The sequence below is a fragment of the Castanea sativa genome, chromosome 5, assembly GCF_040712315.1.
Source record: "Castanea sativa cultivar Marrone di Chiusa Pesio chromosome 5, ASM4071231v1".
Classification (NCBI taxonomy): Eukaryota; Viridiplantae; Streptophyta; class Magnoliopsida; order Fagales; family Fagaceae; genus Castanea; species Castanea sativa.
In genome coordinates, this window is record NC_134017.1 from 65,336,130 (window position 1) to 65,353,632 (window position 17,503).

Here is a 17,503-nt window from a genome sequence, read left to right on the forward strand (position 1 = left end):
GATGTTATGTATGACATTATGTTATAAATAATAAGGTTGTTTTATTATCTAAAATATGGTAACAAGAATATTTGGACATTATCATATAGTCCTTGAGATGCATAGTATGTGACTTATGTGATTTAGTCACAGAAGATATAAATCGCAAGTTTTTTGTAAACTCAAAATCTTAGTTCGTAGTCGGTGATGAAATTGGGCATTTCATCTGTGAAGAATATAATGTGTCAACTAAGGTGGACTGTTTTAATCATGGAAGTAGAAACTTCAAGTTGATAGATTTTAAGCGTATAAGACATATTGAATTGGACCGCTGTGAGATTAATTATTCTATTAACGATTGTTAACTGAATATTAAATCTCACAACTTTCATTTACATTAACTCTCAATCCTGAGAGGATAATGGATCCAATCATGAAATGTAAGTTGCTTTGATATATCAGGAGTGAAATTCAAATCAACGGTCAAAACCTCAGTATGTTGGGCAGTTACATATAGTGTAAAAAGAACGCATATTCTCAAGATGGAATTCATAGTCTCTTTATACAGATATAAAATAATCCATTGAGATAAGTTTAATGAGCTTAGTTATTCAGAGTGTTAGGCCTAACCACTTTAGTAAAGAGTTACTAAAGTTTATATTTTATGAAATTTGATTTCATAAATATATATATATATATGTATATATATATATATATATATATAAATAACTTAAAGGATTAAACCGGGTACTCAAGGATCAAGAGGTAGTATTTTTCAAAGTGGTAGTTATATATTATGACTTTGTATTACTACAAATATTTTCATGAAGGGGTTAATTGTTTAGATAATAAAGTCTTGGGATTTAATTTTATTAATAAAACGTAGAGTGTAATTATATTTATATAGTATTATTAGTTATAATTAATAGTAACTTTGGGCTTGTCAAGAGTTGACAAATAAGCGTGAAGCCCATTGGAGCTAGAGCTTTATTTGTCATTTTGGTCCCATCCCAAGCCACACTCTAAAACCCAATTGGGCTAGCCCAATTAGATAATCAACTATTTATTTAATAAGAGTTATTGAATAAAGTAATTGTTTTTTGACAGTTTAAAAACATATGTACGATTAAAAGAGAAAAATACAGTTTTCTCTAAACATATTCTCTCTTGAACAAGTGTGTACATAATTGATTGAGAAACCACACATCTTGGGCATATGTGGAATTGGGATGAAGATTAAAGGTCTTCCCAAGTTTGAACTTCTTTTGCTTTGAATTTCACTACATTAAAGTACGTTTTTATATTCTTTGTTTCTAAAATTCTAGATATTCTATGTTATCTCACATGAATGAAGTAGATCGTTATGTTGTTTCCACTGCGGGTTTTGCATGAGATGCAAAATCAGTTTTTCCAACAAAAGACTAGCAGTAGCTCTGACCAATTTGCTGAATCTGCTACTAGAGGTGATCCTTGCTCTCAAATAGTATTTTGTGCTTTAGATTTATAAATGATTAAAGTCACTAAACTCTTACTTGACAAGGATCTTATTCTAGATAATGTAATATATGCTTAAACAAAAGATCAATATACTCCCTCGATAATACCACTTCAAATAAAAATATACAAGTCGACAACCAAGTATTTCTAACAGCATCAAACACAAGTGCAATCTCGACTAACTATAGACATTCTAAAAGGAATAAATACCATCACCACGTGCACTTGGCAAGACTTTTGACAGATCCAATGAATGCAGAAAACACAAGGTGCTAAAGTTTTGAGCATCCAAAAGAACATGTGGAGTAAGCAGTGAAGTAATAACAAGCAGGTCATCCATAGAAGCAACATGATTGTTGACTTGAAAAATATAAAATTCCCTTACAATGTCCGTACACTATTATCCAATGATTTTTTTTTTTTTAATCATTGGAAAGTTTGAGAGAAGGGGATTAAAACCTCAATTAATGGTGTATCATGTATGTTATATTTTTTAAGGCTAAATTATGAATTACACTCTCTAATTTTGACCAAAATTCATTTTACACCTCTAACTTCACTTTCATCCATTTGAGTCATTTAACTATGAAATTTATCAATTAAGGCCTTCATTTATACTTTGTTAAAAAATAAATGATCTACTGATAGCCCCTGCTTTGCATATTGGGTGATTTCCTTTTTCAAGTGTGTTTTGTTGTCTATACTTGCCACTACTGGATTTAAGACTCCTCAATTTATCCCCACTGTGAATGTTATAAGAGCCTACTTCTACAACAAAAAAATAAAAAAAAAAAAAAAAAAGTTTTGTAGCATCCACTTTGCTAGTCCAAACAAAGCAAGTGAGTTTTCTTAATTTATATGTGTTAATATTATATATTTGTACTAGCTAGAGCCTAGAGGTCGGATCTTTATGCTATAACAAGTGTCTTTTATATATATATATATATATATATATATATATATATATATATATATATATATATATATATATATATTTCAAGTGACAGGTTACAAATTACAAGTTCAAGTCAATACTCATAAATTTGAAACAACAATTTCACCTTATTGGCATTTTCAAAAAAAAATTCAGCATTTGAAAGCAGCAAATTATCAAACACAATTTTGTTTTTGTTTAATATTACTTCAAAATTGGATAATGAATGACAAAATTTATATATCTTTACCTTTAACATAAGCTAGCATTTCTCAAATATCAAGATTCACTAGGTTAAACCATAATAGTAACTCAATTATATATCAATAATATTTTCATCATAACATTACTTAAAAATTCTCTCATACATATGTTCGTGTTTATCTTTCATACTAGAAAACAAAAGGTAGAGTTTGATTGGGAGACGGAATGCACAAATCAACAAAAAAGTGATAAGTATAACAATTGTTTATCCAACTCTATTTAACATTGAAGTGCAAATAACCTCAAACATAGCTAATATCTATCTCCCTCAATTCAACTTTTTTTTTTTTTAAATAATCTTATATGTGAGGAATTGCTATAAGGTAGAATCACAAGTGCAAATAACCTCCAAATCTTAACAAACTCTAAAAAATTTCCGCTGTTAAACTTTGAAACTTAACATAACTTTTCAAACAAAGTTTTAATATATGAAGGTTTACAATAACCCTTTTGACCTTAACAAAAAGCAAATCAAAAATAAAATAATTAAAATTTTCAACCACTAGCCAAGGCCCCCTCTAACTTGGTTAACTTAGTGTTCAAGAAATATGTGTATGGATTGTACACCCATGTATAGTTGTTACTCATTGGAATCGATTTTATTTTTACTTTTTATTTATTTATCAATAAGTTACTAGACAATTTGACAAGATTTTACTCAAATATTATGATTACTTGTGGACTCATATAAGTTCCTAGACTTTTTTTTTTTCATTAAAAGCATAAGAGTAAATCAAAATAGACAAAACCAACTGAATAAATTCAGAGATAACCAAAAGTATGTTAACAACTATTTCACCTTATTAGCAGTTTCAAGTATTTATTTCTGCATTTGAAAGCAGAAAATTATCAAACACAAATTTGCTTTGTTTAATATTACTTCAGAATTGCATAATCAATGATAAAATTTATATATCTCTACTTTCACCTTTCCCTAATTAAGCTAGCATTTCTCAAATATCAAAATTCACTAGGTAAACCCATATTATTTACTCGATTATATGTCAATAATTGAATATTTTTCCATCATAACATTACATAAAAATTCTCTTATACAAATGTGTATGTTTATGTTTATTAAGTTCCTCAAAGAATCCCCTTACTTGTGATTCCTTGTTCTTTATACAGGTTTTATTTTCCTAATTTTTTTCTTTAGTTTTATTTACTTGTTAAGGTATTTAGACTAAAATCTACACCAACTTAATCACATCCCACAAGTAACTATTAAGTAATTTGGGTTCTATACTTCCTCTTGTTACGTCATAGTAAGTCTTAATAATTAAATTCATTGTAGGATCCACCATTCATATAAGAGAAGTGAACATTGCTGTCATGGTATTCATTAATTTTCTTCATTCAATAACCTCACATCTAATTTATCCGCACAAAAAACTACTTAATCAAGCTAAATACTGGTGTTTTCATATTTATAGGGCATTGTGTTATAGTGATTCTAAAGTAGGCATTTTCAAATTAGAGTTTTTCATCAGAATTGATGTTTTAAAGTCTAGTTATTACGTGTTTTCAATCCCGGTATCATTTATGTTGGGTTTGAAAGAAATCTGTTAAACCACAATTTTTACGTTTAAAGTGTTAAGTTTTGAAAATTGTCATATTTTGTTTGTTTGTCTCTGAAAATCATAAGGAGATGGTAGGTTTCAAACTAGCTGACATATATTGATACCGTATTTTATCATACCTCATACTATTTGTAAATATCCCAATCTGATTTTAAAAATAATGTTTTTCACATTAATAATATTGGAATGACAAAAATAACCAAATTTGTTTCAATTGAATGTTGAAATAATTAATTGTATGAATTAATGTTCAAAATGACTAAAATGCCTTTCATGAACCAAATTTTAACATAGTTGGCTGATGGTTAAATGAATTCAAAATTTCACTAAACCACCAAATTTCATCTTTTTACATTAAAATCCATATTCCAAAACATTTTTCTCAAGTTTGACATCGGTCAAATTTGGGTTTGACCAAAAACTTGACCATTTGATAAGGATAAATTCAAGCTTACATTTTTTTTAACTAAATTCCCTTTAAAATAATTGCTCACAAGCCTAGATCGGAGTCAAGACCAGCAAGATACTACAAAAACAGTATATTAAAAAAGTCAATCATTTAGCAAATTTTGTAAACAAGTGTCCAATTTGATTATAGTTTCATATTAATTTAAATATTATCAAATGATCATGTATTAGTAAAAATAACGAGTCATTGGAACGTCTCAAAACACAAATTTGCTTTGATTCATCAAAGAATAACATAAACATTAACATAACATAAACGTAAACAGTAATATAAGAGAAATTTATGTAATGCTATGATAAAAATATACAATAATTGATATAGAATTGAGTAAGTGCTATGGGTTAACCTAGTGAAGCATTATATTTGAGAAATTCTAGTTTTTTTTTTTTTAGAGAAACATACAAAGACATACACACAAGGGAGAGGAAAAGTTGTTCTTGTTGGGAAATTTAGACCCTGGTTGATAGAATTAACAAGTTTTAAACCCGAGTTTTTAATTAGATTTATTATGAATAAACCTTATTAAAACAAACTAACATCAATATCATGCAGCGGAAAAACAAATAAAACAAGATATGATGATCCAGGAAAACCAATGAAACAAACTAGTTTCACAATAAAAAACTTGGGGGGAAACCTTCCCGAAAAGCAATTCGCTATAATGAAGAGAAGTTTCAAATCTAGTACAAAACCTTCATCCCTAGACTCTACAATCTCGTAGATGAACTCACAGCAGAAACATTTTATTGCTTCAGAACTTCAGAACTCTTCAATATATGAACGCCACCATTTTGATGCACAAATCTCAATACGTGACTAACTCCTTTGCACGAATCTCAATACGTGACTAACTCCTTTGCACGAATCTCAATACGTGACTAACTCCTTTGCACGAATCTCAATACGTGACTCACTCACTAACTTGAGGAAGAAAAATGTTGGCTATAAAGTTCTTCATTTCATCAACAATGAAGATTAAAAAACACTTGGTTACAAAAACCTAAGGCGCAAAGATGTAGTAGCTTCTTTTAGTGAGAATAAGGCTTCGGTCACCTTTTGCATGTGTTCTCCTTGTATTTTCTTATGTGATGGCCTTTAAAATAAGCCTTATATATGTTTAATGTTGTGAGAAAAGAAACCCTACACATACATGTCAGCATGGGCCGAAAATCAGATCTGGAAATCTGAATTTCGTAAAGCTCGATAGATACAGCTGTCGAGCTAGCTGTCGAGACCTCAATAGATAGCTATCTGTCGAGCAGCTGTCGAGCTTTAATGAATCAGCACTTCTTCACTTGTTTCTTGGACAGATTTGCATGGCTTCAATACTAGACTTAAACTCTTGTTTTTTGAAGTATTAAACACATCTTAGATCTACCCAAATACAAGTAAAATGCGTTTTGTCAAAGGATTAGCCAATTGCATAAAATATGTCATTAACAGTTCTAATACAGAGGCACACCGCAAAAGGTAAAAGCTAGAGATATACAAATTTCATCATTCACTATGCAATTATGAATAATATTAAACAAAGCAAATTTGTGTTTGATAATTTGGTACTTTCAAATGTTGGAAAAGTACTTGAAACTACCAATAAGGTGAAGTAGTTGTTTCAAATGTATGATTTGACCTTGTAACCTGTCACTTTTTAGGTAAAATTTTTAGAATAAAATCTACACCGACTCAAACCCATCTTATGATTACTTATTTAGTATTCCGCTCTTCTTATGTGATAACAAGACTTATTAATTAAATTTATATATGGTGGGATTCACTACTCTCTCACATATGTGAAGAACTTGTTTAATAGAGGAGATTTACCAAGGAGATATCTGATATTGTGAGAAGCAAAAAAATTTTGGCTTTTTAAAAAAAAAAATTGATGTTCAAATTGTTATCAAATTTGAATTGTTATTTCAGTTATAATTTTTTTTTTTTTTTTAGTCCATAGAATTAGAAAGTCTAATGGTTCACAAAGTTTAATAGGTCCTAGTATACGTTGGTGTCATGTTGTTATATGTTCTGCATAACCTTGTATAAAGTCTGTGATGCTCTTGGACTATAAGTAATGTGAAATATTATTAAAATTGATTTCTAAGAAAGCTCAAATTACCTCGAATTAATTAAGTAGTAGTTTTTTCCCTAATTGATTTATCCAAAAGCATGAACATAGGTAACGATAAGAAAGAATACAATCCACATTCATATGAGAGGAGTGAACATTACTCTTGTTGTATTGAATAATTTTCATCATCTCGCAACCTTGTATCCAATATATCCAAAAAATTTATCAAGCAAGCGCACATGTTTTCTATTTGCAGGGTACCATATGAAAATGATAAAAGGCCCAAAGTAGGCATTTCCAAACAAATTGCAATTCCTCATCATAGTTGTTGTATCATTGTTTGCTTACTTTGTGTTGCTTATTTTGGTCTCATTTGTGTATTGGATTTGGAAAGACTTAATCAAAGTACAACTTATTGGTTCATGTTCAAAGGGATTTGAAGTTGAAAAATATTTTGCTATCATTAATATATAATGGCATGTCATGATATATATGTTGATATTATTTTTTCCATTATAGTTTTACGTGAAAAAAAACCAAAAATTATGTTTTTCATATTAGGATTATAAAATGACAAAAATAAATTAATTTATTCCAGTCAGATGTTGGAATAATCAATATTATAAATCAATGGTCAAAATGACTAGAATGCCCTTGTGTACCAAACTTTAACTGAGTTGATCGTTGGTTAAATGAACTCAAAATTTCACCAAAGTATCAAATTTCATCTTGTTACATTAAAAAAAAAAAAATCCATCTTTAAAAACATTTTTCTTGAGTTTGATAGCAGTCAACTCGGTGTGATGATAATTTGTCAAATCAAAGATAACTTAATTATCTTTAAAATTAGCTTCATCACATGCGCTTTGCACATGCGATGAGTTTCTTTTTTTGTCAAGTGTCATAATTTTCCTTTAAAAAAAATTGGATAAGTTTGTTTTGAAGACATGGATTAGTAGGAGAATATCCTATTTTGTAGGCATTTTAAGTGAAGTTAGAGATATATTTTTACCAGGTTGTCCTCAAGTTTTTTTCCCTGTTACATAAGGTTTAGAGGTATTTCTGAACCACATAAAAATTCAGTCCAAAGAGGGGAATCTTCTTATATACAATATAGATAACTGCTCATAGACTCACATTGGAGTCAAGACGAGCAAGATATTGTAGAAATAGTGAAAAAAAAAATTGTTAAACAATAAGCTAATTTGAAGAGCTAGTGTCCAAAAGCTTGATTATAGTTTTGTCTCAATTAACTTATGTACATGCAAGTTAGACTAATAAGCTTGTAAAGGAAAATAAATTATGAATCTAACAGTACATTTAAGTGCAAAAGCTCATGAACAATAAAAATGAAAACTTTAACACTTTAATGTCTAGAGAAATGTAAAGCAAAGCAAGGAAATTAAAGAGGGCACGGAAAGTATGTGGAAAACTCATTGGAAGGGATAAAAAACAATGAGTGAGTGAAGGGGAGAATGTCCTTCACTCTTGATGTTCTCTATATGTGAAAAGTCAAGGTTTTTGTACAATGGTGATGTTCTTCCCAAATAAAGCCTATTTTTTACCTCACTTTTCTACCCAAACTTTTGCCTCTTTCTCTCTATCTTTTTTGGGTTCTTGCCCTAATTTCTCAACAACATGTTCTTCTTATAGTACAAGGAATATTTCTAGATACATGAGGACAGGTCAAGCCATGTTTCCCCATTTCAAACCCTAATACAGCTATTGTACTATACTACAGCTGTAGGAGAGAGAAGACATGCCAATGTTAGGGCAATGGGATGGAGGGCGGCTCTACTACAACGTGGGGAGCAAACCATAAACAAGGAAAGGGACTTCAAGGAGGCTAGGAGTGATACATGTGTCCTTAGCAGTGGTTTAGCAAAAGCTCAGCCAATAAGAGGTGTTCCATAGCATTTGACCATAGGGGGTCGCTATCTCCCTTTTATGCTAATGTTGGGTGTCAATGCCAAGTGCATTTTCACCCTTCCCAAGATAGTCATGCCGTTGGCACGAGCCAAAGATGCTCTTCCTCAGTCAATGTTCTCCTTCCTTTCCTCACAGTTAGCTCATGTGTAAGGTCCGGATCCAGGCACGTCAGCACTCACAAATGCTTTGACTAGTGTAATGTACAACTTATAATCAATCAACCACAAATTAGTATATTATATTTGGGAGAAAGAAATTTAAAAAAATCAAAATCATCCTTAGTCTTATTTTGAAAGTGAAAAGTGGAATTCAGATGTGAATATCTGAATTCGCTTTTGAAAAAGAAATGATTTTGAAAAAAATAAAAATAAAAGAGATTAAAAAATATATAATTTAAAAAAAAAACCTCACATATAAAATGTGTTCCCTTTAAACCATAAACTTGTTTTATTTTGTCATTAACAATAATTTATCATATGCATCCTCGTCGTTTCTATTTTCAGTAATGTCCATTTTGTCTATTTCATAATCTATATATATAAAACCAAAGCCTCTGCAACTCTCACAATTTTTTCATGTCAGCACAATATTTAAATAAAATTATCATTTTATTTAAATAAAATTATTATTTTTAGTTCAAACTTAACCAGGATTGAAACTCTATCTCTCTAATAAGTCCAACTTAAACTCAAACTCATTATTATCATTTTTTTAAAATAAAACTATTTTCGTTTAATCAAAATTCAACGAGTGAAACTCTATCTTTCTAAATAGTCCAATTTAAACTCAAACTCAAACGTTGATAATCTATATAAAAACAACAAAAATTATGATAGGACTCAAAAAAATAAAAGCCTAACGTTGATATTCGTGGGTTTGGTTTTTGGTTTAAAATTTCTACTAATTTTTTTTATTGTACATAGCAGATAAAGCATCTCTATTTTTTTGGAGAAAAATGAAAGATGCAACCTATGTCTTCCAACCTAGGGAACGATAAATTTTTATTTGGTATGGTATATATAAATTTTTTGAATTTGGTTTGTTTCTGAAGTAGAATTTGGGGATTCTATATATTTTGAAGTTTTAACTCTTGGAGTTTTTGGTATTTGCGTCTTAGTCACCTTAAATGCTTTTTATTTAGGTTCATGTGATTTTTTGTTTTCTTATTAAAAGCTATATTTTTGGTTGATTAATTATTTGTTTGGATTAATTTCAATTAATTATTTTTTCAAAATGTTTAATTACTCATTGTTGGATTTTTTTATTTCAGAGTCAATAATTTTTCCATGTATCTATCGAGTTAGCAACTAGTATTGATTAAATTTTATAAATTGAAAGGTGTAGGCACTTTTATCTATAAAAAAAAAATAAAAAAAGGTGTAGGGATTTCTATGTCATATGTAAAAATGCAAAACACACCCTTAAAGTTTTGGAGTGTTTGAATTTTACATTCTGAAATTTTAGAATTTAGATTTTACCTCCTAATATTATATATTATTTGAATTGTTAGTCCCTCTGTCTATTTTTTGCTGACTTGTCTATTAAGTGACACGTCAACATTCTGTTTGGCCCAATTAAATCATGACATGTATTTTATTATTACATGTAATTAAATAAACCTAAAAAATCTTTAGTAGCTTTATAATAAATTTTCTAAAATTTAAAAATTACATATATTAAAAAAAAAATTAAATTGATTGTTCTTCTAAAGAAAATTTTGGGAATTTACAATTTTCTCAAGAAAATCAAAGTTTTCTTTCGAAACAAACACTCCAAGAAAAAAAAATTCTTGAAATGAGAAGTTAGTCCCATATCAGACCCATCACCAAATTGTTGATTAGATCTAAACCTAAATCTCTCGCACAAACACAAAATTACCGGTTAAAATGCCCATATCCCTCTCCTCCCATTTAGATCTAAATCACATCAGTTAAAACACACTAATTGTTTTTCTTTCTCAAAAAATAACTCAACTTTTCAAGAAGAGAAGTATTATGTCCACAATATTTTCACCACAATTCATAAGTAGTAAGTTGTTATTGGTTCTAATATGAATTTACGACTCAAATCTCTTTTTTACCCACGCTTAATAGCCAATAACAACCTGCCACTTAAAATTTGTTATGAAAATATTATGTACATTGCATTTCTCCTTCAAGAATCAAAGATAAAATCATTCAATAACGCAATGAACAAGAAAATTTCACTCAAGCCAACCCACCCAATCTCAAAACCCATCATAGCAAGAGAGAAGCATGAGAGAGAGAGAGAGAGAGAGAGAGAGAGAGAGAGAGAGAGAGAGAGAGAGAGAGAGAGAGAGAGAGAGAGAGAGAGAACTTAAGAACTTTTGTTTGAGGTCGGTGATGGTGAATCAGAGCCTTAATTTGGTGAAAGCGGACTCGTAGCACCAGTTCTTTGATTTCTGAAGTTGAAGCAGTAGGAACTTTTGTTTGGGTATTATGAATTTTCTCTGTAAAATGTATGGTCGTTGTTTGCAAGAGGGGTTCATTGTGTTTTACGATGATGGGTTCTACTATTGGGTTCTCATTTGGGTTTGTTCATAGTGAGAGTTTCAGTGTAGTGATTGGTGAATATAAATGGAGGTAAGAGAAAGGCAGAATAGGAAAACTTTGGGTTTATGCTGAGAAGTTAAGGAACTTTGGGGAATTTTATTTGATTTTCTGAGATTTAAATTCTATGGGTTTAATATGATGCAGTTCAAATTTGCTGTGTTCGAATTTGTTGAGGAAATTTGGTTTGTGGCTAATTCAAATTTTGTGTGATTTTTCTACGTTTGAATTTGTTGGGTTTGTTGATTATGTTCATGAGTTCATCCTGGACCATTTGGAATGAAAAATAAAAAATAAAAATATTTATTTTACTTTATTAGATTTTTTGGATTTTTTAAATTTTTTTAAAATATATTTTAGTTATTTAAATACTTGGAATAATTTCAATTTAATGTAATATGTTTTTATTTGATGAAGTGTCACATATGATACTCATATAACATATGTGTCACCTAATGAACACATGGTGGGCAAATGTGTCACTTAATGAATACGTTAGCAAAAATAGACGAATTGACTGATAATCCAAATAACATATAATGCTAGGAAGTGAAATCTAAATTTTGAAATTTTAGAATATAAAATCTAAACACCTCTTTAAGAGTGTATTTTAATTTGCATTTTACTCAATTTTAAAATGATGTGATAATATGTTATCTTCTTCCATAAATGAAAAAAAAAAAAAATACATAGAATTAATCAACGTGATCGTTAGGTTCTAATAAATAAATAAATAAATAAAGTTGATTGTTAGGTCGATTAAAATTAAAAAATACTATGTTCATAACATTTTAATAATAATTTTACAATAAATTCTATATAATTAGATTGTTATTAATAGTTATTAATAAATAAAAAAGTAATTTAAGTAGTAAACCCCAATTATTAATGAGTAAGAATTTATCATATATCATATATGTTTTGATATAAAAATGTCGTAGATGTAGACCATCTCTTTAACATTTCGATCCAAGTATTCAACACCCATTGGCCAAAAGAGAGAGGAGAACCACCATCCAAGTTAGTCCAAGTGATACCTCCAATTAAGAGCTTGATAATTTCTAACAATTAAAAAAAAGAAAAAAAAAGAGAGAATTTCTTCAACATTCGGGGGTACCAACTATGGCGCAGGTTCTGAACCTAAGCGCACTAAATCAAACCATTTGGAAATCGCCCTCTACTCGCCCCGAGTCATCTCGTTCCCTATACACCTCTTCGACTCTTCATGACAATGTAAACCAGACTTGGAGCTCTCTGCAGCAGAAACTCACCTGTAATGGACGATTTTCTTGCCTTTTCTCTGACAACCGGAAAGAGGTACAAAAATTTTTGCTACTGAGATATTTTCTGGAACTTATTTATTGTTTTAGCGGAAGTTTGATAGTGCAAAAGCTTGAAACTTGTTGATTTTTATTTATTTTTTTAAGTTCAATGGGGTTTAACTGTTTAGTAAAGTTGTCGATAACACTTGGAAATGAGAAACTAAGGTGAACCCTGATGAGATTTTACTTTATTTTTTTCCCAGCAAAGAAGTCAAAATTAAACTTTAGATGAGATTTTTAGACTTTATCTATGTAAACCCAATTGGGTATTTTTCTTTAAAGGTTTTTATTTGTTAAGCAAAGAAATCAAATTCAAACTTTGGATAAGTTTTTTGGATTTTATCTGTAATATCTATACTGGGTCTTGTGTTGAACATGAAATGCTCTATGACGTATGTTATTTATTCATTCCAGCAATATTTCAGCTCAAATTTAGAAGGGTTTGATTAGCAATGAGTGTCAACCAAACAATGGATAATGTTCTTAACATGATCTATACATAGTGGTATCAACAAAAACAAGAATATCTATACAAACTGATATTGGAAGGAAACAAGTCATTTGCTCACTCGGACTCTCCTTTGATCTCATTCTGTAAGTCCAGGGAATCATGAGTTTTAACACACAAAACTGCTGTCTTTGAAGTGGTCACTAACCCTCACCACCAACTATAGAGCAATCTCCATTTGTAATCTTTTGATATCTCAAGATTTATCTTGGACCCTCGAACTATAATTTTTGTAACTTCTGTGGTTATCGCCTAACTAGCCCCGTTTATCCCCCCAACAATTTTAATGTGGCAGTCCTTAGTGCATATTACATGAAGGAAAGTTACGAACCAGTTTAGTTTGAAAATAGCAGCAAGAGTGGCCAAGAAAGGATATCACTTGGTTTCTTTTCAAGTATAATGGGGATGCATGAGAAGGGTTCACAAGAGAAAGTGATGCACATGATTGGTATGATCTGCCCTTGCTGTGTCTAGAGTGTTATGATATGGATTGTCTCAGCCTCTAGAAGAAGGTGGGTTGTGCTGAGTATAAAGCAGATTTCCCAATGTTTAATCAAGTTAGTTCTATAGCCTGAAATTTAATTTACACTTGGGTTATTCATGGCAACAACATGTGATGTTGACATTCAGTCAGTGAGGCTTGTGCAACAGTGTTTGTGTTTGATATAGTATATGGTTTAGATAGGATTGAATGGCCAACGTGTAGCCCACTCAAAGTAGTTGGAACAAGGTTTCTTTGGATTTCCAAGGAACCGTTACATGATGAGGAAGTGGTATTAGCCAAAAATTAAGAGACCTTGATTGAGAGCCTTTTATATTGCCATTTTGTAGATTTCATTGGAGCTTGTTCCTGATGAATTCTGTATGCATTAAGCTAACAGGTGGCTCCTCTTTGCCCAATCTGATTTGTTTTTGATATACTGACCTTGCCTGTCCCATCTGGCGGTTGAACAACAAAAAAATCTTGAGAAATTAAGATTAAACTGTTGTACATTGTAAAGTATAATTTTTTATATTGCAGCTTTATTATATCCTTTGTCAATGTAGCTTTACTGTGTCTATGGTTGCAGGAACGAGCTAGGAAAGCTTTAGAAGGTGCGCTTGGTGGAAAGAAAAGTGAATTTGAGAAATGGAACAAGGAAATTAAGCAGAGAGAGGAGGTAGGTGGAGGCGGTGATGCTGGTGGAGGTGGTTGGTTTGGATGGGGTGGAAGGTTTGGTTGGTCCAATGGTGACCATTTCTGGCCAGAAGCACAACAAGCGATTCTCACTGTATTAGGTATTTTGATCATGGTAAGCAGTTTCCTTCTACCACTAAAATTTCTTTTAAAATGCTGTCAGTGTCAAAAATAACACTATGACTATGAGTATGTAGTATGCACTCTCTCTCTCTCTATCTATCATGTTTTATGCTGTTGGCATTTGCAGTATCTCATAGTTGCAAAAGGTGAATTGATGCTTGCTGTCATCTTCAACCCATTGCTATATGCTTTACGAGGAACGAGAGATGGATTAGCTTTCATAACATCAAGAATCTTGGGAAAAACATCTCCAGATGGTCATGCTGGTTTTGATATCTCGAAGAAGGATGCCTATGGCGGTACCTCTGCTAAGGAGAGTGTTTTGAGAAAATGGGGAAGCAGCTGATAATTTTGTTTCAGGTTTGACATCAGTCTGACTTCCATGCATTGTTAGTGTGGCAATTGTTATGTACACCATGCCTTTTGTTTGTCGAACACAATTTCTTACCCCTTTTATATATATTTTTGTAAGCCCCTTTAATTAAAGTTGGTTAATGAGGATCCCGCATTGTGTTTTTGTGATCGGCTTCATTTAATTCTGATATGAAGCTCCTCTTTGATTTTTAATTTCTCATAATATTTGAATTAGATTAGACCTCAACTCCTGCGACTTTCCCAATAAAAAGAAAGATATCAACTCCTTTGAGATCAAGACTCAGGAGGATGTTTAGGCACTTTGTTGAAACCAAATCAATTCGTAGTTCTTTCCAGGACATTTTTTTTTTTTTTTTGGGTGAAGTTCTTTCCATGACATTTGGATGCACAAGTTGGTTGTGCAATATGGACATAGCATGATAACCTCTTTAAATCAACAGCAGCGGAGATAAAGCATTAGTCCCAATTTTCTTAGATCGGTTATGGATCTCAACAATATTAGTCAAGGTTGGCCACATAACCTCTGAAAAAACAAATAAAATTATTTGTTTAAATCTTAGATTGCAATTAAACAATTGTTAATATAAAAGAACTTGCTCATTTTAAGGCTATGGAATGCCGCAGTGAATCAATTCAATCTCATTGGAAAATATGATAGTCACTATTTATGGTCCAGATGCCCACTTAAAAAGTTATAAAATAAGCTCAAGTCAATTCACTGGATATCACTCGACAGTCCAGTTATTTCAAATTGTTTTTATTCTCTTTTATCCTGTTTCATGTGATATCTGTATAGTGCATGACAAACGTGTTTTATTTTAATTTTTTTAGAAACTGAACATGTGTTTAATTGGAACTAGCCTCATCACACGCACTTTGCAAGTGTAATGAGACCTTTTTTTTGTGTGGGGTTTAAAAAAAAAATTATTATAGGAACTTGGGGTAGGTTTTTTTATTTTTTATTTTTTTAGAACATGGAGTATTTTTTATTTTTTATTTTTTATTTATAGGAACATGGGGTAGTTTTGGTGGTGTACATGGGGTAGTGGGAAGTTTTATAGAGCATGGGTTAGTTTTATAAACATGTGTAGTTTTTTTATTTTTTATTTTATTTTTATCAATTTATGATTTTAACCTTATATTTTTGAGAGAGTTTTAACCTTGGTTTGATAATAACTCTTTAGCATTATCATCAGACCAAGATACCAATCAGTTTTTTGTGTAGGCGGGGATTGAACCCTTGATCTCTTATATAACCATTAAAGACTTTACCAATTTAGCTAATTGGAACTCACATTTTAACCTTATTTTTTTTATGTTTTAGGAATAAGGATAAATTAATTAAATTAGGGGTATTTTTGGAAAAAAAAAAGAGAGGCAATAACTAACTTTCTGAATTCTCTTAATATATAGAAATTAAAACTGAAAAATAAATTTATGAAAAAGAAAAAGATGTTTATATAACTTTATATCCTCCCACAAATTGTCACTAGCAATGACATAGCAGCGTCAGTTTACTATAGCAGTTCCTACCCGATCGCATGTAGCCAATTATTTATTGGCTTAATGGAATTTGGATTCATCTGTTGTTTCTTGATATGAACAGTTAACGACACCTAGGTTTTGATGGTAAATGCTATATAGTATATACTCCCAAAAAGCATAGTATTTACACTATTTTGGTATTTATTTTTGTATAATTCAGAATATTAGTTATGGCTTCATAAAATGTCAAAAATATCCATAAAAAATTAGATAATACAGTCTTGAAAAATAAAAAAATAGGGTTAAAATTGTAATTTAACAAAATTCTAAAAAAAAAAAAACTACTAGATAAACTTTTTTTCTTAAAAATTAGCACACTCTATTTAAATATATCTCACCCACGTTTGGAGAAATTATTAGGTCCACTAGGAGGACTGCTGATGTGGTTCTTCCAACCAATGAGATAATGTCATTTATGCAAATGTGTGAGTAAACTTCCTAATCAACACAAGGAGTAAAAAATAAAAAATTACCAAGTGATGTCACATTTGCATAAAGAAAAACATTTTTATTGGTTGAGAGGTCAAGGAGGACCACATCAGCGGTCCTCCTGGCGGACCTAATAATTTCTCCCATGTTTGATACAATTTTCCTAAAAATTAGCAAACACTAAACCAGCAGTTTACTCCATTTCAAATCCTAAATTTTAGTTACTTAAAAATTTCTTCTTGTATAATCTCACTAACAATAGATAAATTCAAATTGAAAAATTACTTTAAACTCAAAAATAAAAAAGAGCCTCATCACACGTGTAGAGTGCGTGTGATGAGGTTAGTCTATATATATAAAACCGAAATCTCTAAAGTTCTCACAATTTTTCACGTCAGTACAATATTTAAATAAAATTATCATTTTATTTAAATAAAATTATTTTTGTTTAGTCCAAACTTAACAAGGAGTGAAATTCTATCTTTCTAACAAGTCCAACTTAAACCCAAACTCATCATTATCATTTTTTTTTACCACATCATTATAATTTCTTTAAAACAAAATTATTTTTTTAAAAAATAATTTTATATTGAAGTCGGTCTCTCTCACTTTTTTTTTTTTTTTTTTCTACTTCACTAACGTGATATTTTATTATAGGGTGCAAACTATTCGGACTTATCAACTTACATAGTCCTCTAAAATAGGAAGAATGATCTAATTGTATTATATTTATCAAA

At 30.4% G+C, this 17,503-nt stretch overlaps 1 protein-coding gene across 1 annotated transcript; it reads left to right on the forward strand.

Moving 5' to 3' along the window:
• The first annotated feature begins 12,181 nt into the window (after positions 1 to 12,181).
• LOC142634074 (uncharacterized) lies at positions 12,182 to 14,934 on the forward strand. The gene is made up of 3 exons (XM_075808349.1): positions 12,182 to 12,604; positions 14,188 to 14,409; positions 14,545 to 14,934. Exons 1-3 carry the CDS (start codon positions 12,410 to 12,412, stop codon positions 14,761 to 14,763), a joined length of 636 nt encoding a protein of 211 aa, XP_075664464.1. The 5' UTR covers positions 12,182 to 12,409; the 3' UTR covers positions 14,764 to 14,934.
• The last annotated feature ends 2,569 nt before the right edge of the window (positions 14,935 to 17,503 follow it).